This window comes from Saccostrea echinata, unplaced genomic scaffold (genome assembly GCF_033153115.1).
Source record: "Saccostrea echinata isolate AGI-Se365-2 ecotype Australia unplaced genomic scaffold, CSIRO_AGI_Sech_v1 ptg000047l, whole genome shotgun sequence".
Taxonomy (NCBI): domain Eukaryota; kingdom Metazoa; phylum Mollusca; class Bivalvia; order Ostreida; family Ostreidae; genus Saccostrea; species Saccostrea echinata.
In genome coordinates, this window is record NW_026889796.1 from 875,386 (window position 1) to 899,116 (window position 23,731).

The window sequence follows — 23,731 nt, forward strand, 5'->3', positions numbered from 1 at the left end:
CAATATTCCGACATAGAAGTAAAAATGTAAACAAGTTTATTGAGCTTTTTCCTCCAAAAATACTACAAAGGACGCAGATTTTTGAATTACGAGAAGATGTCAGATGAAGTACACACGGATCATAATTACAGGTTAATTAGAAATCTTTGAAAGATAATCAGTGTAAATATTGTACCATTTTCAACACAAATATATGATGGGCGGAGACGATTTGTTATTTTTGCGTGTTTCTCTAATTTTTGACAATCTAATCGAATTCCAAGCATGGTTAAAAAAGATGAAGCCTATAAATTCAATTCATTTTTTTTCACAAATAATTCAAAAGCGATGAATTCAAAAAGACAAATACAATATTTATATTGATCGACCGTGGACAGGTGGATGATTAGGATCATACAGTCAAAGTTAACTCGTATCTTAAACTTAAAGTGACCGAGAATTTTTTTTTAGATATCCGAGAGTTCAATATACTGACATTACAATACATGATTTAAAAAGTTATAGAGAATTTCAACTCACTTTGACATATCCATGGTATCTGAGATATCGATGTTTGAGATACTCAAGTTGCAGAATATCAATTTTTGTTATAAATGCATGTACTAATTAGTTATGACTGTTATGTTCATGATATATTTTAAAATCACAGGGAATAAAAATCACTTAGCTATAAGTATAAGCATGAATTCAAAATGTATGTTGGCTGTATTAATCATAACCATGTTTTACTGTTTATCTCTATCAACTGATCAAAAAAGAGAACCGAGTCTTTCTGAAATAGAAATCCCTCTTCGAATAAAGGAATATTTCTCAAAATAAGGGGATACATGTATTTCTCAATATCTAAATATATCTCTAATAGGGACTACTGAAAAGCTTTCCGGTAATAGAATGAAAAAAAAAAAAAAAACAACCAACAAAAAACTAATGGATGATCTCTTGAAGATTCAAAGTAAGATACTACATCTTTTTTTCCTCAAGGGAGAATGTATCAGTCATAACATCTACTAGAACAATCCATTTATAAAAGAGATATCTCATTCTTTAAACAAAGAATTTTGTCAGTGGAAAGAGATATCTCCATCTGAATAAAAAATACATATACCACCTGGAATTTCTTACATTTTCATTTGACTGGTAAAATTTTTAATTGTCATTTCCTCAAAGACCAAATGCATGACAGGATTAAAAAGTTTGCTCTTAAAAACAATCAACTATATATATGGTAACCCTCTTGAAATATTATATATATCCCTTTTTCAAGATACATGTAGACACTTGTAGTTCCTAGGGATGTTGAAAGTACTTCAAAAAATAAAAATAATTTTATCTTGTGTTTTGCAGTCCATATTTCAGCTCACTGAACCCAAAGTATATCTGTATCTTTATCTACCTTTAGACACTGACAGATTATGAGGATAAATGAAATCACTATGTTTGTGCTTCCTCATTCCAGAACAAGGGAGTTAATTATGCACCTATTTCAATTAAATTCATGCATCTTGTTTCTTTGAATAAATCATAATAAAATGGCATTTCATAGCTTATTGGCACAAGTTTTTATTAACACATTCAATACAAATTAGCAGGAATATAAAAAAAGGCCAGAATTATTATTAAAATGTGATATAAAGACTGAAGTCATGCAGCCTTCAATTATATACATTTTTGGATATAGGGACTAGAGATCAAATTCTGTTCAGGTCCACCAAATACTCTTCTTCTTTTGACAATGGGGGCTACATGCCACCACTTAGAATTGCATGACAGGCATATTACATGTAGTCTTCCAGGGACAAACCTGGCTCAGTAACTCACTGTAAGGACATACATGTAGAATTTAATTTTGGTTGGGGATAAGGGGGGGGGGGTGTCTGGAAAGTATATGTATTCAGTGTGACCAGATACAGGTAGATCAGTCAGTAGAGTAACTTTTTAGAGTAAGTAGAGTTTAAATTGAATTAACAATTGCATATTTTCCCATAATTTCTATTACACAGCATTATATGAATTAAATTACCTCGGTGTTTACATGCAAGAAATTTGTAATGTTTGATCTGCACAAAGTATATAAAAGAGATTTAAGTTCAGTACACTGTTAGCCTTTGAAAAAACAAATCATTTTAAATATACGTTTTATCATATATGATCACTGTAGTATTTTGATTTCCTTTTAATGAAGGTAAGATGAAAGAGAAAATTTGTGTCCCTATTCCAGGTCAGAACACAAGAGCTTGTTGTTTGGATTGAAGACTGTTACTGAAGGATTATTGTCTGGACAGAGCAGTAATGTCTGGAACATCCACGGAGGGCTCAACAGGATGTGTGCTCAACTGGAGCATATCATGTATCATGGTTTGAAAAGCATTAAGGTAGGTCTAGTGAAAAGTAAAGAACGTTAAAATCAAAGGAGATTGATGTAAACTCATATATGATTATATACATGTACATGCATGTATATGTGTCTTCTTCTGGTGTCAATGTGAAGAAATGAGTTATTATGATATATGTCAGGTAGGGGGATGAAGAAGGTAGGTAAATTATCATTTTTCTCTAAATGTTTAGTTAAAAGCACTTTTTTTGAGTGTTTACTGAAAGAATTTTACAGAAGACTTCCTTTCATTCAGAAATCTTTTATGTTTAGTGGTTGGCATCATTGTATGTTTTATGGTTGGCATAAATGTATCTTCACAATTAAAAAAAAAGGATAATTTTTCTCTTCAAACAGGGAGACCTTGGCATACAGCTGGACTTCTGGCCAGTTGTGTACAGCCTGAAGACATTGAACCCTGTCCTGGCCCCAGCACTGGACAAGGTCAACAGGTCAGGAGGAAACAGGGGATCTACCTGGCTTAGAGAGAGCTTAAGGGATCACACCTTATCCTCTCAGTTATCTACCCTTGTATCCAACAAGTCACTGATGAGCAAGTTTTACTTTGGTAAGCATTAATATCTGAAAATTTATTGGTGATTTAAAAGATGTATTTTTTAGCCATTAATTTGAATTGATATTGCTTATTGTGAATATCTGGCGTTTCAGAGTTTGCTTTCCTAAATGACGAACAGTACTTCAAGGCTTTATGTGTTTGTTTGAAAGCCATTGAGCTCAACAGAATATCCCTGTTAGCTGAACTGGATCTAAAATTGGTAAAGGGGGAATTTACTTTATAAAATATGAAGATAAATATAAACAATAAGTGTCTTCTAATTGATGCAGAAATTAAACAGATTTCCATATAATAGGTAATTTCTGCAGTTGTGTGACTTATGTGGCAACTATCATTATGAAAATTGAAAACTTAAAAGTTCATTGACCCTCTGGTAAGGGAGATAACTCACTGTGAGAAATAATTATTATTTCTCAATAAATTTGTCAAGTTAAAGGGCCATTTCTGTCAAATTTTGCTCCCACAATTAATGTATGCTTAAATTGTATGCATTTTAAATGAATTGTATATATATATATATATATATATATATATATATATATATATATATATATATATTTTTTTTTTGGGGGGGGGGATCATAAGCATAAAGCAATTAAGAGTGAACAGAGGGATGATAAATTTTAAGTATATTAGTAAAAATTGATTTTTTTTTTTGCTGATTGCTAATGACATTGGAAAAACTAAACACCTTCTGGAAAAAATTAAATGCTAAATCTTTGCAGGATTGAATTCCATCATTTTAAGTCAAAGGATTTATGAATTATACAAAAATTAGCAATTTTGAATCACTTTATTTCATGATCATACATAGATTATTACTCCAGCTTTTTCTTAGTATTTCATTTTTGCATATCCATTTTAGCTGAGTCACAGCCATGAGCGAGATATTAGAGGAACCAGAAGCAGATCATGGGCTGTACCAGAAAGAAAACATTGCAACTCAGTTGGTGATAGGAAGTCTAGTTCCCATGATGCTATGGCACTTGCACCACCTTTTGCATCTCCAAAACAGGAGAGCATCTTGTGCATGTCTGATGAGCATGCAGTCCCTTCCTCTATAAGTATGAAAATATTATACTTACATGTATTTAGAATTTGTGTACGTTTGATTTGTGACAGATGCACAGGTGCCACAGTATGTCATAGTTGTATTTGCCCTCTAGTCATTTTATCTGGAAACTTCAATCCTCTGGCTGCTACAGTATTATTCAAAATTTTTATCCCAGTCACATATTACTTGAGTGTAATGAACAACATGTAATTATTATGTTATGACATTTTAATCTTATAAATTGCAGCTGTGCTCTATGTACATGTAGAATTCATAAATCAATATACCGGTACATGATGTTTAAGCATTTATGATGACTGTATTACAAATAGTGATTTTAATGCACAATTGAAATGTAAATAGGCCCAAATTCAGTAACATGTTACATGTATAATACAGCAACGTTTAATTTGAAAATATTGACCTCAGAGACATAACAAATATTGACAAAGTCATGATACAGAAGTGAGGGCTAATTTTTCTCATATGTGCAAGTCTGTGCTATGAAAACGAGTATTTCTCATTTGTGCAAGTGTGTGCTTTTTATAACAGGAGAAAGCACTAGTCCAGAAGAAACCAAGAGCTTGGCCCGTGAATCTTTAAGGACAGTTTTACGTAAATCCGGTTCAGAGTCGCCAACAGGGGATGCCCCAGATTTTAGTTTCTATGACAATCTGAATAGTGATCCTCTTCTAAATATAGAATTTAGTGATGAAATGAACCATATGAATCCTACCTTAAAGGAAGTGGTGTCCACTCCACAGCTGGTAAATCATAAGTCCAAGAAGGTCATTGTCAGAAGCCAGTCAGACACTGGAATGTCCAAAACCTCAGCTGTGATAAAAAATATTTACAAGGATAATGAGGATTTTAGCCATGAAACTCCTGGGTCTGTGAGCAGACTTGAAGATATTTTCTCAGACTCTGAATGCCCTCCAAAGGGAGAAGAAAAGGAGAAGTCCAAAGTGAAATCAAAAGGTCATAAGAGGTCAAGGTCAGATCAAGGAGGGATCAAGGTTGAGAAAATGACACAAAAAGAGAATAAGGTTTCAACAGAAGCAAAAGGAGTTGTAATATATGAAAATAAAGGTTTGTAAACAATTCTTTATCCTACATGTTAATATCAATGATCCTCTATATCAACCTTCACAATTTTTTGTGAAAAATAATATGGGCTTATGGATATGTAATTACAGAGATACTCTACTTAAATGTGGTAATCTATTATTTACATGTACAAGTACGTGTATATGTATTTAAAATATATATATAAAAAAAAAATAAATGTTATGTTGCAAGTATCATGTTTAGTTGTTATATTGTATATGTAATCCCGAACAATAGATGGTCTGACATTACTGGAATGAAATGTTTAATTTGTGAAATAGTTTAAAATATGAAAATGGATATTGAAAATGTCACATTTTAATACATTATATGGTTTATGAATTACAGATATGCCAGGGGAGGGAACATTTAAACAACCTTTACAGGGACAGTCCCTCATTAATTACCTATCCTCCCAGGATTTCCACACCTGTGCCAATCTAGATAAAGTAAGTAGTTTTGAAATAATGTTGTTAAATTTTTGATTTTACAGTGTACATTTGCTTGACTTTGTACTTAGATTTGAATTCTAAATTGTTGTTTGAAACACCTGTGAAATAGTAAAGCTTTTGCAAAAAAATTTTCATTTTAGAATTGGAAATTTCATAATAGATATTTTTCCTTTCTCATTAGGATATAAGTTTTCAATCAAAAGAAAATGTACAGCCTAGAAGATTACTTTTTCAGTAACTGAATCTTCTTCTTTTTTTTTTTACAGGAGAATGCACATTTTAGCATTTCTGAAGCCTTAATAGCAGCCATTGAGCAGATGAAGTGGAACCATGTGATCAGTCCCAAAGTACGAGAAGATCCGGACGAAGAGGATTCTGATGAGGAAATCAACAAACTTAAGCAAAGAATCCGGATCAGAAAGCAACAGAAACTAAGGGAGGTAAGAGCAAAAAAAAACTTAAACAACGAATCCGGATCAGAAAGCAACAGAAACTAAGGGAGGTAAGAACAAAAAACAAACAACGGATCCAGATCAGAAAGCAACAGGAAGTAAGGGAGGTAAGAACAAAAAAACAAACTTAAACAAAGGATCCGGATCAGAAAGCAACAGAAACTAAGGGAGGTAAGAACAAAAAACAAACAACGGATCCAGATCAGAAAGCAACAGGAAGTAAGGGAGGTAAGAACAAAAAAACAAACTTAAACAAAGGATCCGGATCAGAAAGCAACAGAAACTAAGGGAGGTAAGTACAAAAAAACAAACAACGGATCTGGATCAGTAAGCAACAGAAACTAAGGGAGGTAAGAACAAAAAAAAATCCAAAACAGGAAGTACATGTTCCAAAACTTTTAAAGGGAAGAAGCAAATATAAAAAACAAATTACCCAGATCAGTAAAAAGCTGAAAAAGTTATTGTAAGTTTCAAGTATTTTAATCAAGTTTTTAAGAAAGGTTTAAGAAATTTTATTTTCTTTCTTTCTTTTCCTGTTTTTTTTTTTTTTTTTTTTTTTAAATTTTGGTGTCCCTTTTCTGGAATTTTTAAAGTTAGAATTATTAATTTTCAAATAATGTATAATTTCCAATATTGTGATCATCAAACAAACCAAATAAATATGAAGAAATTAGGCTATATTACAGTATACATTTATATATAAAAATCTTAAACTTGTAGCTTGAGGATGTCTAGCAGACAGACAAAATATGCATAAAATAATTCAATTTTAAGTGTCAGTCTTAAGTCTTGCATTCATGCCTTTGCAAAATACCGTATATACCGGTACACTACTGTTTTTACAAGCATAAGCAAAAGTAATGGTATTTTATATTTTTCACAGAAAGCCAAATTTTTTCCAACATCCAGTGATGGACTGACTGAAAGTAAGTATTATTAACTTGAATGTTAGAAGAATTTTTTTTATTTATTGCAGATGTACAGTACATGTTTATTTTCTAGACTTATTTTTACTTTAAATCACACTTCTTTACATCAAATACTTAACTTTCAATTGATATATTTTTTTCATCACAATTATTTTATTTATAGTGTAGATGCACTTAGGCTAATAATTTTGTTGTAGTTTAAGTTGTTGATGCAACTGTAATTTTGTATGTGCAATTCATTTTTTATTTTGAATTGAATCTCAGTTTTGTTTGTACTATTTTGTTTATAATTCAAACTATATTTTCATTTTGTCAGCTGCTACAACTAGCAAGAGTCCTTCTTCAGTGTTAAGTTCATCCTTCCAAAATATTACAGGTGTGCATTGTTTCTCATTTCTGTAGAATAAGATTTCCCCTTGATGACCCCACAATTCAGATATCTGATGAGAATCAATAGTAACTTATTCAGAGCCAAGAAGGACTTTAACTATCAAGATATGTATTGAATGAGTCTATAATTTTAGATAATCTACTGTATGAATTATTGTGGAGTCATTTCAATTTCTGGAGGTCAATGTTTGTGTGTAATCTTTTACTTGTTCATGGGGAAATGATTTCATGGGTAACTCATAGGTACATGAGCTTTAATGGACCAGTAGGTTGACAATGTTAACTTTAGTTTGGGGGGGGGGGGGGTGCATATTTGTGGGTATGGGATTAACCAACAAAATGCTTGAACATTGGTCCCCCACAAATGATGATTCCACTGTATTGTGGTGATCAGAGTGATATACTGTAAATGCTGAAGTTATGGTAGAACCTGTGATTTAAAGTATCCCCATTGTGAAACCAGCATATTTAATCTCCAAAATAAAGGGAAGGAAACACGAACATCAAGAATCAAAGCATACAGACACTGTAGGGCACAGTATTTTTCTATTTATATCTTTAAACAATCGAGGTAAGAAACCTGATAAAATAACTGCTTTAAGATATTTAAGACATACTAAATTAGTTTCATATGAAATATTAAAAAAATTAAATGACAATATTGAATTTGTTCAGCTCAAGGTCCTTCTTCCCCTGTAGAAAATCAGATGTGAAATTCAATTCTGACATACATCCATGCATTTTGTTTGTGTCATCATACTTGAAATGAAGTTATGACCTATCTAGAGGATTGAGTTTAATTATAAATTCATATGATAGTTAACTTTACATTATTTTTTCATTAGACAGCAGTGGTTCTGATGTTGAAGTGGATGAAATAGAGTTTACAAGTAAGTCTGTTCAAATGCATTAAAAACATTAAAAACCATGGAACAATGCTGCACATTCTATTACAATGTATATGATTTACACTGTAATTTAATGAAAAGTGTGTACAAAGCATCAGCTGAGAAGAAAGAAGAATATGATAACAGTATTTTAAAGCTTTTTTAAATTCAAAACTTCATTAAATTTTATCCACATGGTAGATGTAATGCAGAAGATCTTTTAAAAAGCAAGAAGTTGAAAGAAGTTTTACATGTAAAATATATGTCAGAAAACATCCTTTTAATTAAGCAGCTCTAGTGACTCAAATATATTTGCCAGCTTTATCTTACCTGAACACTCAGCACTGAAACTTGTAAGTCAGAAAATTGATATAACAAGGGAAATAACCTGGTAAGGCAGCGTTAGATGAACTCAAACCAGTCAAGTTTAAAATTTACCTTGAACAACAACTTAGATGTATCTATACATGTACATGTAGTTGCTTCTAGATATTGTATTTTACATATTACTTGGATACATGATGTCAAAAAAAGTATAAGTTAGAACTGCACTTTAATATCATAATGAAAAGAATACTAGTGAATACTTCATATTTTTTCTTTTATTTTCAAATAATCATTAAAGCAGAGTACAACATCAGAACATTCAGTTGGATTCACATGACATGATAACAGATGAATGTTAGCCATAAATAAAAGAAAATTTAAATTAAGTTTTACACAAACTTTTTAAATATGACTAAAATTATGCAGTTTCAGATAATGAGCAGGAAAATGAAGGAAATTTGAGTTTGCTCAAATCAAAAGGGCTTTCACTTTCCCTGGCTTCACTGTATTCAGGTATGCACTTCGATCCAAACCTTCCCTTAGCTGTAGAGCTCACCTAGCTTGCTACTGATCAGTTGAGATTTAAAGCCTATCTGAAAATGAGACTTGAGTCATATTTTCTGATAAAAATTTCACCCATCTGTCTGCCTATATGACATCCCCCAAACCAGAATTAGAGTGGTTGAAACCATGAACTTCATTTTAACAGTTTATGGCAACAATAAGATATTTCATTTGTCTCCTTTGTGAGGAATAAATGTTAACCTCAGTGAGTGTTGTGGCCCAAAAGCCTCTTGTTAATATTCAGATGCAGTGTAAAATTTAAGAATCATAGGAATGCAATTTCAATGAAATTGATTTCTTTCAGATGTTTCTAAATTAAAAAAAGTTGGAATAACCCGTAACCTATAATTACATGTTGTTCATTATACTTACTGACTGACCTTTTCTTTTCAAGATGCTGATTTACAAAAAGTTAAACCTGACAGACAAAGGTTAGTAATTTACTGTAAAAAGTCACAATAATTTGATGTTCAATATTTCATCATAGCAAGAATTTTGTCATATTATTAGTTATCCAGGTCCAATCAAGGGGGTAAGGGGATTTACCCTTGATTTTATTCCATACATCCTGAGGGCGAAGGGTGTATGAAATAAAACCGGGGGTAAATCCCTGTACACCTTTGACTGGACCTGGATAATAAAGAATGAATTGTTTAAATGTTCAAATCTGGCCCCTCGATAATTTACAAAAAATTAAATCAAAGATTTTCTGCATATTTTTGTCTCAATCTTCCCACCAAACATTGTAGTTTATTAATTTCAATTTCAATTTTTACTTCCATGCACTGTAATTAGGTATTTACCTGATTAATATAGCAGGGCTACGTTGTTTACATCCATTTCTCATAGACTTTAGGCTACACCCCCATTTTGCAAGCCAATTTTTTATATGAGCGCATGGATGTTTCAAGTTGGTCAATGTAAAGAGATATACTAGTCATTTACATTCATGAAAGAAATTGAAACAGTCTTGCGCTCATTTGTCATTTTCTAAAAAGGTGCAAAATCACGGGTGCTTGTCTCCATAGTAAAGGCACCTTGTTTACAAATGTCAAGCCGCCTTTGACCTCTTGAATAACAAAGCACTATGGGAAAGGGGCCTTAAATCTATTCACTTTCGCGCTTTGATCACACCTATGCGACATCGTGTATAGGTGTCTGCGAGCTATCGATGGTCAAATCATTTTTCAAATGGGAATTAAAATTTTGGGAGAAAACTTATTTATGATTAAGTTATGTTAAGATTTTTTATTTACTTGTTAGTAAACGCTATTTCAGTCGATTTTGTTTGATTTTTTTTCTTTTGATTTCTATATAGCATATAGCTTGCACTTACTGCCTGTGTCTCATAAATACAGAATTTTGAAATTTAAATCATTGTGGGTGCATATATTACATTTTGCATTTGTTCTTAAATATACATCAGTGCTACATTCATTGACTCTTGAAAGATAGAATAGCTTTTTTTCCAATTAAAACTATCAATTAATTTTATAGACCATTATTTGAAAAACACTAATTCATGTATCTTTAGAAAAATAAACTGTTGTAAGTGCACAAATGCATACTTCCATTTGAGAAACCTTAGGGAAAGAAATTGAAATAAGGAGCGCTAAAAAGACCTGTATACATATCGGATAAAATGTCACTGGATGAATACATTTGCACAAAATGCACCCCTAATTTGAATACCGGGTAAAGGGAAGCTTCAGGTTTCTTCTAGCGACCCTGCAATTGCTAAAATGCCTATATTTTGTCTCTAGCACGAAATTAGAGGGGCTTTAACTGTCAGTTATTCATAAAACTTAGTACACCTCGAACACACACTAATGTATTCGTACTAATCCCACGCTTGATAGACGCCCCGCCTTCTCATTCAAATAATACAATGACCTACATGGCTGTAATGGCTAAGCTGGGATTTTATAGTAAAGTATACGATTTTATTTAATCAATATCGTATATATATTGAAAGTCTATTTCCCCAAAAAAATTTTTATGAGTACCTATACAGACCATGCTTGAAGACTTTAGCTATAATATGACAATGTTATGATTTGAAAAGGTAAAATTCTTCATTTAAAAAGGGGCGAGAAAGCAGTGTTATGAAGACTCATTCTTTATTTCCTATGTAACCTAATAAATTCTATCTAAACGCAAGTACAGTCAATGGTGTTTCTACCTATAAGATTTACTACGTGCTACCATGCCGTCATGTTATTTTACTTTTTGTGATGAACTATGCATTGTGATGTATTAACCATGGCTTGCTAACCAATCAAATCTCATGTTACAAGCTAGATATGAAATAATTTTTTTATGCATCAGTAAGAGTTTGAATGGATTCCCCTGATATCATGCTGAAGAAGGAAGACTGATGGATGAAACATAATCATTATGTTGGGGGGGGGGTCTTATTTGCTTGACTGTAAAGTTTTATCATGGTGAAATTCTAGAGATTATTTTTTCTTCAAGCATAATGATCCCAGAATAATCATTTGAACAAGATCTAGACTGCATCTATAGGTTAAATAACTATACATGTATTTTGTCATTGAGATTGGTATTGGGATTAGCCAAAATTGATTGATTTCTTTCCTTCAGTCTTTGGGTATTGTTATTAGTTAAACATATAGTCAAAATTGGTCAATTTCTTTTCTGAACTATACTTTCCATAGTCTGTAACCTTAATCTAAAAAAAAATATGCAAATATGCATTATGCTCTAATTCCTGACTCCACAGTAATTCTGTGTTAGCATTTGAACTCAAAGGAGGAAACTCCTAAAACACATGGTTCTAAAGATCTAAAAATTGAGTGATGTTTGTATTTTATCTGTGCAGCTCGATGGAGGTATCAGATCAATCCGGTGTATCAGCAGAATCGGTGGCCATTCTTCTTCTGAAAAAGTTCTCAGAAAAGCAACTTCCCAAAGCATCTGATTTAGAGTGGCTTGTGCCTATATCAGAGGCACCTCAAGAGGTAAGAGAGAGAGAGATATAGCACATACAATTCAATATACATGTACAGTATGTGTGGAACTTGAATCCAAAGTGTTGAATTTTTTTAATGCATTTCTTCTTCTGTATTTGCTTCTCAGTTACTTCCCTTGCCAAAATCCTATCCAATATCACCTGATGATGGGGAAACTGAAATGGAAGGATTTACAAACTCGGTGATTGGGGTAAGAAACTTGGTTAACTTATTGGCTGTGAATCTGATATTTATTTTTTCAAATAAGTTTGTCATACTCTTTGGCAATACATGTAAATTGCCTTGTTTATTTCAGGCATTGAGATTGAGGGGAAACAATGAATGGGCCCCTCCCCGATCTCAGATTATTTTTGACATTCATTCAAATCAAAAGTAAGTGATACTTTAAAATCAATCACATCATCAGAAAAAAATACTGTAACATTCTGTGTCACCTGTGACTTGTAATATTGGAAAAGTAGCTAGGATTTATTTGAATTATTCAATGAACATTAAAATAGTGTAGGCATGGAAAGTCTGTTTATGGACTTATAAATGCAGTGTATTTCAGGAGAGGGGATGTCATGGCAAAACAGAATTTCCGGTGTGCTGGATGTGGAACCAGAGTTGAACCAGGTATACTGACTGAAAAGTGGTTTAAAAATGGAAAGAAGACAAAATTTTAATCTACTGTATATAAATTATCATGATTTTTTAAATATATACATGTACGGTGATTTTTATGCCCCCCTTCCAAGAAGGGAGGGCATATTGCTTTGCTGCTGTCTGTCGTTCGGTCCACCAACAGTTTCCGTTCATTTTCTTTGTTGGGGTTGCATATACTGAAATGAAATTTGGTATACAGATATATCATAAAAGTATCTAGATCAGTTGTGTTTTGGGTATGATGGAGCAATTTTTGACAGAGTTATGCCCCTTGGACTTTGAAAAATTCCAATTATTTGCAGTTTCCGTTCATTTTCTTTGCAGAGGTTGCACATACTGAAATGAAACTTGGTATACAGATTTATCATATGAATATCTAGGTCAAGTTCTGTTTGAGTATGATGGAGCAATTTTTGACAGAGTTATGCCCCTTGGACTTTGAAAGATTCCAATTATTTGCAGTTTCCGTTCATTTTCTTCGCAGAGGTTGCACATACTGAAATGAAATTTGGTATACAGATATATCATGAAAATATCTAGGTCAAGTTCTGTTTTGGGTACGATGGAGCAATTTTTGACAGAGTTATGCCCCTTGGACTTAGAAAAATTCCAATTATTGGGGGGGGGGGGGCATGGGCATAAGTGTTTCACAAACATCTCTTGTTTTTCCCATCATTCTGCTTTATTAATACTGTATTGTAAGAGTTTGATCAATTCAGCTAAATGAACAGTAAATTAAAGGGCTATGAAAAAAAAAAAGAAAAGAAAACAGGTTTCTAAATAAAGGATTTTGCATTTCAGCATATATGAAGAGATTCCGATACTGTGAATACCTGGGGAAATATTTTTGTCAGTGTTGTCACACAAACAAAGTCAACTACATTCCTGGACATATAGTTAGGAAATGGGATTTTAAGCAGTATGCAGTGTCCGACTTCTCTTGGCGTTTACTCTCACGGATTTTTAATGAACCTTATTTTAATTTATTGACAATTAATCCAGCATTGTTCAAGAAAGTGAAAGTACTGGACGCTATTCAAGCTTTAAGATTACAGCTGATGTACCTGTGTAAATTCCTTAAGATTTGTAAATATTCAGAAAGGTAATTTGTACTTTTTTTAATCTTAAGGAACGAACTTATTGGCTTTATAACTATATAACCTGGGTTGGGGCATTTTACACTGTATAAATCTTCTTCTTCGAAAATGCCTTCAAACTGTACAAGTTTTAAATGTGATGTCGTGCAGATTGGTTATTAGTTTTTGATGCTAGTCATTGTGGTGTAGGCAAAACAAGTTATATATAAACTAATTTTTGTTTCCAATCAAATAGCGAGATCTAACCAAAATTAAACTATTAATTACTGAATCACAAAAATAGTACCTAGCTAATTTAACACTTATAAATAGAATATAGACAGCTTCTTATTTTGATATAAATTACACATGCAAACTTAATTCATGAAAATCAAATCATAATTCTTATTCAAGAAATATTGTACTTTTAAAGATAAAAAAAACTTTACAGTGTTTTAAATGGATAAGATTACATTATTGGTAATATATATTTCCTTTGATATTTTCTGAAACATTGACACAACAGCTTTGAACGTTTCTTTAGCTACATTGTATGTTTTCACAGTATTATTAGCAAGATAAAGAAGGAGCCTTCCCACTGGCATGAGGACGTAGATGTGTATTCTATCTGTGATCTTGTTAATGTAAGTTGATCTTTCAGTTATTCAAATTTGGGGATAAAAACTTGCTTATAAGGAAGTCCTGGGGACACGAGTTTTTAGTTCCTTACAACCAAAATTCTTTATAATATTCTTATAAAAAAATTATAGTGCAATGATGTGAGGGATTGGGAAAATATTCAACTTCTTTATTAGTGAGAATTCCATATATCTGAGTTCTGTATTTATAAGCGAGTTTTACTGTATATGTTCATGTAACAGAAGTAAAATGTTCTAAGACTGCATAGGTATATGAAAATATAATAATTGTGTGAAATGTGTGTTTGTTAAGTGCACTGTGATCTTATATAAAAACATGTATAATACTGGAGTTTGGTCCCACACTAATACATGTAAAATGTAAATGACTGTATTGATTTCTGCCATTTGAATTAAATAGATTACCGTGTTTGGCCGAATATAATATACACTTTTTTCCTAGAATATTTTTTTGAGAGAAAGGGGTGGGTATTTCACATAACAATAGGATTTTGACAGGTTTTTCTTTCAGGTGAAGTACGGCTATCATTGTTGTTGGAACATTAACTTGTTGAAAATGTTATATTTATAATCTGTTGATTGTTACATTGTATACCATATAAGCAGAAATTTTAGCAAGGATTCAGTTTTGTTGAGATCGATAAAATTTGATATTGCTAACAATTCATTTCACATCGGAGGTTATCATTATCTTTCTATGTATCACAAAATCGCTAAAATTACTTTTCGCTAAAATAAAATATCAAATTTTTAGGAAAAATTGCCAAATTTGCATCTCGCTAAAAATTCCACTTATACTGTATATTGATGAGCCAGTTAAAATTAAATGTCTTTTTTTAGATAAAAAATAATTCCATGTTTACCAAGCTCAGGGATTTGGTGAATGAAGCTACAGATCATGTAGAAGAATGCTCGGTAAGGCAGATTCTTTCCGTGTGTAAACCACATTATTTTCATGAACATTTGATCATGTTCAGAGTATACTTACACCTGTCTGATGATAACTGAACTTTTGTAGTTCTGCCAGGGATTTGGTTATATTTGTGAGCTCTGTAGAGATGAAAATGATGTTATCTTTCCATTCCAACTGCATACTGTCACTGTTTGTAAAGGTTAGAAACATTTCCTCTTTAGTATAAGAATTCATACAGTACGAGGGGCATGTGAAAAGTTCTGTTGTATATTGTTTTATGAAATGTTAAGCACTTAAAGGAAGTTGAAGTTTTTGATGTCATTTAAAACATCAGAAAAAGGCTACTCTGGTGTTTGAACCCCAGTCATAATAAAGAGTGACTTCCTAATTTGGCATTCAGTCAGACATTTAATTATACTGCATGAAGTCTAGCTGTTAATCTTCCCTCTGTTTTCAGACTGTTCATCTTGTTTCCACAAGGCATGTTATATAGAAGGAAAGTGTCCAAAGTGTTCAAGGATTGAAGCAAGGTAAAATTGCCTATAGCATTAAAACCAGTGTATGGCATTTCAAGAATCTTTTCTATTTACATTGTTTTAATTTCTGTTGGGAGGCTTTTAGGCTAATATTTTACACAGTCCCAAACTTGTATTCTTTATTTAAAGTCTTGCTGTGTTTTGGGAGGGGGGGCTCTGATTTTGTTTTCCCTTAGTATCTTATTTTTGCCTTCTACGAGGGCTGTCCAGTAAAATTATGGACAAAAAGTCTAGAGCGAAAAATAATCAACACTGCTTTCTAAAATTTCCCTACTCCTTAATACATTTTCCATCAATATACATAACAAATTTCAAAGAGTTATATGCTCAAAAATAACAAAATATGGGATTTTATGTGTGGTATTGGCTTACGGCACACGGATGATAACGTTAAAATCTCTGAAGCAGCTTCACGTTTCATCTTTGCATAAAAAAGCAGGAAAAGTCCCACTTTAATTCCCGGACTGGCAATTTTACTGATGCACACACTTGAGTTCCCCTTTCTTGCTCCAGAAACAGTCGATGTACTGATCTCACACACACATAGGGCCCTATGAAAACTTGTAAAAATAAGTAATGGAAAGTACTCTCACTTTCACTGCTTATTTATGTGGTCATTTTTCAATGATCTGCAATGATAGCATTTTTCATCATTGCCAAAAGCTCATTTTTTGTATGTTTTGATCTACCAGGGGACTCGATCAAAAAGCTTCCGTTAAAAATAAAATGCACATTCCACTTGTGTTCTAAAGTATTAGGGCGTCATTTCTCAATCAGTATATAATTGAACTGCTCTCCCGTGGCCATAATGTCATCAAACATTGCCATTTTTCTGGTGCTGCGTTTACACTTTCCCATTTCAAAGTCTTGGAAAACTGCAAAAAATTAAGCAAATCCCTTGAAGATTTCTAAATGATGACATAATAGATTGGGAATAAAAAATAATTTTATTTTTACCCCAGCCTGATCTATATTTAAAACTTTCATTTCGAAATAATACTGGAATATTCTCAGAAAAAAAAAAACCCTGATTTTTTGGTCGTGCGCGGTAGGGCAATACCCTGTGCAAATTCAAGTATAATAAAATCCTGGGGCCCGTTTTACAAAAGAACTTGAGACTAAGACCAAAAACTTAAGTTGATTGAAAAATTTGGCAAATTAATTATTCTGTTTAAAATTACTATTGTAAACATATCTTACTACATTCCTTTTAAAAAGATAAAATCCATTGTCAATATAATGTTAATTAGAAAGTTATATATGCATGAAAATTAAATTTTGGTTTTAGTCGTAAGTTCTGTTGTAAAACGGGCCCCTTATTTTTAAATATGATTTATCAAGAATACAAAGATGTTCTTAAATATGATAAATAAGCATTGCTGAAAGTTTCAGCTCAGTGCATGCATTATATTTTGATAAAAATGCGATATCCAAGATTTTGCAGGACAACCCTTGTATTGTGAGCAGGGTAGCTTACAGTACATGTACCTGACAAAATAAATGTACATTTAAGCTAGAGTAAAGAATTTCCACAAAATTTGTACTAGGATCTGATTTTTGCCAATATTTTGCTGGAATTAAAGTATAAAATGATGGGGTTTTTTTTTTGGGGGGGGGGGGGGGGGGTTGAGAGAAAAATTCAGAAATTAAACTCAGGTTGAACAAGTTCTAAGTAAATGTTGATATGAATAAAGTGTTAGTAGATAGCACTTATTTATCAGTTATTAATGCTAAGGGCTAAGTCACACCTTACCAGATGGTGCTGACAGGTGTCAAATGGATAAAAAAAAAAAGTGCAGCAGAATGGAATTCATTGGTAATACTAGACTAGTATGTTGATGAACATCCCTCTACTCTGCAATTCAAGGCTCTTGCCATCAATGTATGAAGCTTATAAAGTGGACAAAAGCTGTGCAATTAACAGCCATTTACTGTGCAAGCTACAGTCAACTAACAGATTCCACTGTATCAGTCATGAATGAGTACCAAGAACAATGAATTTGCAATGCATGAGATACTGACGAAAAGGTTTTCCAATGTTAGACTGATGGTCGTCTAATTTGGGTATTCAAAGCACGTCCTGTTTATCCATTTTCACAAAATTGCTCATTTGTGACACATGTTCAATGGATAAGCAGACCAGTCAAGTACAGGAAAAGAAGCACACAAGTTAGGTGAAAGGCATGCAAAGGCATACCTCATGTACTTAAATGAACCTACCGTACTTGAAGCAGACACCTTAATTAGTCCAGTGATTAATGTTTTCCAAGTTTTGAACCTACCATAAATAAAATTTCACCATACTTTTCGGACTTTCAACAAATTTGCAGAATGAGAAATGGAAAGACACATATGGGAATACATTGCAAATTTTGCCATCATTTTACATCTGTTAGAGCTACAAAATGTATCCGTTAAAGTGTGACTGAGCCCTAATATATGATTGTATATTCAGATAAAATTTTAAGGTGCTTGGCTATATTTTGTAGGAGAAGACAATTGCAAGAAACTGAAGCACTGGATTCATCTGGCGAAAGTGACACCTGAATGTATAGAACAAATTCTTTATGGAGTTGTGCAATGATTGTGATATTATTTATTGACTGTAGATTGTTAATATTATTCAGTGAAACCTTTCGTATTCTGTTAAGCTATTAAATAAATGTTTGATTTTTAAGTAATTTTGTACATAAAAAATCATACAAATAAGTGTGTACAAGTATGATCTACAATGCTTACATGTATGTTTGAAATGTGCCATTTTGTCATTAAATCAATTTATAAATTTTATTGTCCATGAAAAGATGGAGCTTATGTTTAGCTCTTATTGTAGGACAAATTATTATATAATATTGTTCATTATCAGTGCTGTTGCAGTTTGATAATGTATTATAATTGAAAAAACAACATGGCAAATTTTGCATTAAAAAGAATAATTTAAAAAATCAAATTTGCATGCAAATTTATATCAATTAAAAATAGTAGCTATTACATGTATATATATTAAGATAATATATAATTGAATAAATTTTATATATTTATTTATTTATTTTTTTTGTAAACCATCAACCACTTGCTCTTCAAAACAAAAACTGCAACATTCTTCATTAAAATCAGAAACTATGTACCAACTAGAAATCAGTCAAAAACAAAAATGTACGGGCTGAATTTTTTAAAACAATTTGTCATGTTACTCTATTTTATCAACCATGAAAACAATGTTCATTGAAGTTAAAAATGAATAAAAAGAATTGTGCATCTTAATGTTTTCTACATGTGTACCAAGTTGTATTGAAATTTGATCAAAACTGAACGCAGGGTAGCATTTAGACAGAATTTCCTTCATTTGATAATTCTAATTTAAGTTATGCCATCACCACTGAAATCAAAAATTGATGCACAAAATTATGTACACTTAAGCTCACCTCAAGGAAGTTAGGGAGAGCTTATGTGATACTGTACTTTACCATTAAAGTTTTTGGAGGAGTTTTCTTTAAATATAAAAACTACCTGCCTTATACTCAGTATTTATCAGAGTTACATGGTTGATGCATCTAATACTGATGGTGTTGACTGTACCAGTCATGTTCAAGATGCAGCAGTTTCAGCCAACACTTTCCAAAAGAATGGCCAGGAGCAGGTTAATGCTTTTGGAACAGGTTGTATTTACTTGGAACTCTTATATGGGAGCTATACATCTACAGTTTTTTCATTTAATATAAACTTATGATAAAAGTTTCTGATATCATAAACTCATATCAGGCAAAAATTGACAGCTAGGTTTCATGGTTACCATGGCAACATGCACCAAAGTCTAAAAAATAGCATTTTGAACATATTCAGTCCCGTTTAAAGGAAATTAATTCTTCTTCATTAACCTTTATAAACTTGTTTTCCAAATTCTGGGCCGTAGTTAAGATTTTTAAAAAAAAATTTCGTTTTTGATTTTATTTCTGTTTGCTTTCCCCTCCCCACTTTTTCTAACATTAATAATCCCCTCTTTGCACTTTCCCTTTGTGGTCCCTTTGTGGCGAGCCACATAAGGGGGGGGGGGGCAGTCCACTGCCAGGATGCATGGTAGCTGCTACGGCGACAGGGTAAGAAACTTCCTGCAATTGTTGCGCATTTGGATTTCTGATTTTCATTCTCACTTGATGCAAGTGGAATACTCCTTTGACCTCTTAATTTTCTGTGTTTGGCAAGAGATCAGACTGCTAGGCAGATGAAGAGTACGGATAAGAGGGGTGCACTCCTTGCTCTCTCTCTCTCTCTCTCTCTGATGTAAAGAAGCACCAGTACTCCTTTTGATGTACTTCTGTCTTACCAGAAGCAAGGTTTCCCCAAACTACTACTACCAATCTTGGAAGATGCAGTAAGGCTAGGCTCGTCTTCTTGCACACTCAATATTTTTGAGTTGCTTTCATATGATCTAGACTACTTGCAACTTTGACCGCCTGTCTTTTTAGTCCAGTCAATTTAGCAAAGGTATGGACCCAACGTCAAACAAATTGCATCATAAATTATTTCATCATAAATTAAATCTAAAATGTACAAAACATTTGCAGTAAAAAAATCTTAAGAAAATCTTATGAGGGGAAAGTATAATTTGGCATGATTTAATTAGCTATGGGAATTACTATAGAAAAGGGGCAAAACTCTGCAAATCCATCCAATGTTTTGCGGATGTGATTACATTATAAAAGAAATTCTTTTCTTTTTTTCATTAAAGCGTAATCTGATTTAAACCTTTCTGATACAATTTAATTGATCATTATTTCGCATAGATCATATAATTTGAAACGGGTACTGTGAATTTAATTTCATATATTTTTTGATTTTTTTTTTAAATATTAGCATTTTTAAAAGATAGTGAATATAGAGTTTAAAAAAGAAAAAAAAATGAATAAATTACCCCTAAATTAAGATTTAGTATGCATTGATCATTTCATTTAGTACATAAACATGATAAATACTAAATATAACCGTAAAAAGAATACCCATAAAGAATAAGAGACGAATATTTTGATCTATGTTTTGATAACCACTGCCCTAAAATTTATAATTATGAGGCGAAGAAATGCAACATACACTTTGAAATGAGCCTAAACATCCTTAAAATTTATAAAATAAATAAATATAAAATTGGGTATAGAGGGTTTTACTTCATCTATAAATGTCATTATACACAGTTTAATTCACCTCCTCTTTATTCAAGTCGAAAAATGCACCAAAATTTTATATTGACAAGAGTTATGCTTCTTTCCTATAGTAATTTTCACAGAAAATATATGAGCCCCAAATAATAATTTTCCTTCATCCGATTTTGTTAGATTTTGTTACATTTACTTGGTGCATTCTAGAGTTTATAACAAAAGGTATTGTGTTGCAATTGGTCATCGTCGGAAACCCACGGCTGATTACGCTTCGTGATGGAGAGAGGAACGAAGCGTAATCAGCCGTGTGTTTCCGACGATGCAATTGGTTTGACGTTTCATGATAAATTGATTGGACTATTTAATTGACAGAATAAAGAGCAGAAGATCCCATTAAAAGGAACCGAACATGGAGCCATTTCAGCAGCCAGGAAGCTAGGATGGAAATGTATTAAAAAGCAGAAATAAGACGAGTCATATTGTTTCTTTTTTGATTGTATTTTTCTTTTTTCTACCCCCTTTCCCTATTTAATTACTAATACCTCCTTCAGACTTTCCCTTTGTAATTGTTTGTTTTGCATTTCCTCAGCTTTTCGCAAATTCTACGGTCGTTATAATGTCCTTGTTTTAAAAATAAAAATGATATTTGGTGGAAGTAGATTTTTTTTTGACAATTTAGTGTATACTTGATTTTGTGCGTTCTGAATTTGCTTATACTAGTATACACAAGACATTTAACAACATACACTGTACTTAATTTAGTGGAAGTTGCTCTCCGCGAAAGGCGTTAAATAGAATCCACTACCAAATATTAATATATGTTTTAGTATTAGTAATAGATATATTTAACAATTCTAACTGTTTTGTGGTGTTTTGTAATTTATACCATGATTTGGGTTTCCCGACCCCAGGTTTAAAGCTGAACTCTTAAATATGCGTTATTTTCATCCTTGTACGACATATTACATTCCTGTACGCCCCTTTCCACCATATTTCTTTCTTATACCCATCTTGTTCAACCGGCTATATAAATGACCCTGGCTGTCGGCATGTACTCATCTCCGATAGCAAAGTTTTGGACACACCAAACTGACCTAAAACATGTTTTAGACATAAATTTCAACCAAAACTAGGACTAGTAAGAAGTAAATAATAAATTTTGAATATTTAAGATGCAATGTAGAAAAAAATCAAAACGGAACATGCAAGTTTGATGCTCCTAAATATTCGAAAATAAACAGGAAAAGATTACGACATGCATCTTTTCCAGTTACTCTGTATGTACTGTTAGAGCTCTTTACATGATACACGGTACTTGCACATATTATGTATTCATGTGCAATAAATTCTGATACACGGTATATGCACATATTATGCACTCATGTGCAATAAATTCAGATATACGTGCATGCATTCTGAGAAAACGCTTCGAACGCTGTAAACTCATCTACCTGAAATACTGCTAAGGGTACAGGGATGTGTACATGTCGAGAATTAAATCCTATTTTCCATTTATTGAAATATGCATCAAAGAAGTAATTAATTCCATTAATTGTAACTGAACGGAACACACATTTTCTTTATAGCACTTGGACACAAGCCAGTTTCTGACATTACACATCCAAAATGCAAGATAATTATGTTGACATGCGACTTATTTATGTCAACAAGTGATATAATTGTGTACAGATGGGACTTAATTTATTCAAAATGCGAGATGATTTTGTTGGCATGCAAATAATTATATAGACATGTTAAATTGTATGACAAATGAGATGACTTCAACTTTTCAATCGTCAACTTTCCTTATATACATGTATGTAGTAATATCCCGTTATCACCTGCTTATGGTGTTTACATCTCCCATCTTATCCGAGACTCAAGAGCATGCTCCGAGTACGATCAATTTTTCAAACCGAGACAGGTTACTGACAGATAAGTTGATGTTACAAGGATTTCAACAACCTCGTTTAAAGTCAGCATTTCGTAAATTTTATGGTCCTTATAATGACCTTGTAAGCAAATATAACCTATCATTGGGTCGTATTTTGGCTTACCTGTTTCATACCAATTGTTAGGCCTTTGCTTTTACACTTTTGGCTACGGAATGTTCCGTCTACCTGATCAAAACAGGGCTCATGGCGGGTGTGACCGGTCAACAGAGGATGCTTACTCCTCCTAGGCACATGATACTATCTATGGAATTTCAGGGGTCTATGTTTTATGCCCTCTTCATAGAATTATATTCCTTTATATAGATTTTTTGAGATCGATCACTGTTCGTTATCTTCACGTTTTTTTCATAATGTCATCATGTGATATAATTATATACACATGGGACTTATTATGTTAACCTGCGAGATAATTATGTTGACATGCGAGTTAATTATCTCAACACGCGAGATATTTATGTTGACATGCGAAATATTATCGTGCATGTTGACATTGATAAGATGCATATCAACACAATTATCGTGCATGATGACATCAGTTCATTTATTTTGCATGTTAACATATAACTCGCATGATGGTCTTAACTTTCGCACAAGAACATATCTTAAAAATATAAAATTTCTTTTAGCACGATGAGCATCTATGACAGTTATGATAAAGTGCGGGTATAAAATATACTTACAGTGTATCAAC

At 32.4% G+C, this 23,731-nt stretch overlaps 1 protein-coding gene across 1 annotated transcript; it reads left to right on the forward strand.

Annotated features, from left to right (window-relative positions):
• Positions 1-21: 21 nt before the first annotated feature.
• On the forward strand, positions 22-18,912 carry LOC133202447 (run domain Beclin-1-interacting and cysteine-rich domain-containing protein-like). The gene is made up of 23 exons (XM_061338272.1): positions 22-131; positions 2,219-2,372; positions 2,729-2,939; positions 3,041-3,147; positions 3,814-4,012; positions 4,555-5,091; positions 5,458-5,558; positions 5,828-6,001; positions 6,897-6,939; positions 7,259-7,318; positions 8,178-8,222; positions 8,973-9,059; positions 9,505-9,541; positions 11,953-12,091; positions 12,210-12,293; positions 12,399-12,475; positions 12,654-12,718; positions 13,550-13,850; positions 14,390-14,468; positions 15,324-15,398; positions 15,502-15,595; positions 15,854-15,926; positions 18,422-18,912. The coding sequence occupies exons 1-23, from the start codon at positions 97-99 to the stop codon at positions 18,477-18,479; spliced, it is 2,835 nt and encodes a 944-aa protein (XP_061194256.1). The 5' UTR covers positions 22-96; the 3' UTR covers positions 18,480-18,912.
• The last annotated feature ends 4,819 nt before the right edge of the window (positions 18,913-23,731 follow it).

Bases quoted from the DNA above. Each gene is read 5' to 3' on its own strand.
- LOC133202447 (XM_061338272.1), top strand. From the start codon at position 97: ATGTCAGATGAAGTACACACGGATCATAATTACAG. The intron at 9,060-9,504 runs GTATGCACTTCG...TTTCTTTTCAAG, and splicing joins CCTGGCTTCACTGTATTCAG to ATGCTGATTTACAAAAAGTT. The intron at 9,542-11,952 runs GTTAGTAATTTA...TTATCTGTGCAG, and splicing joins GTTAAACCTGACAGACAAAG to CTCGATGGAGGTATCAGATC.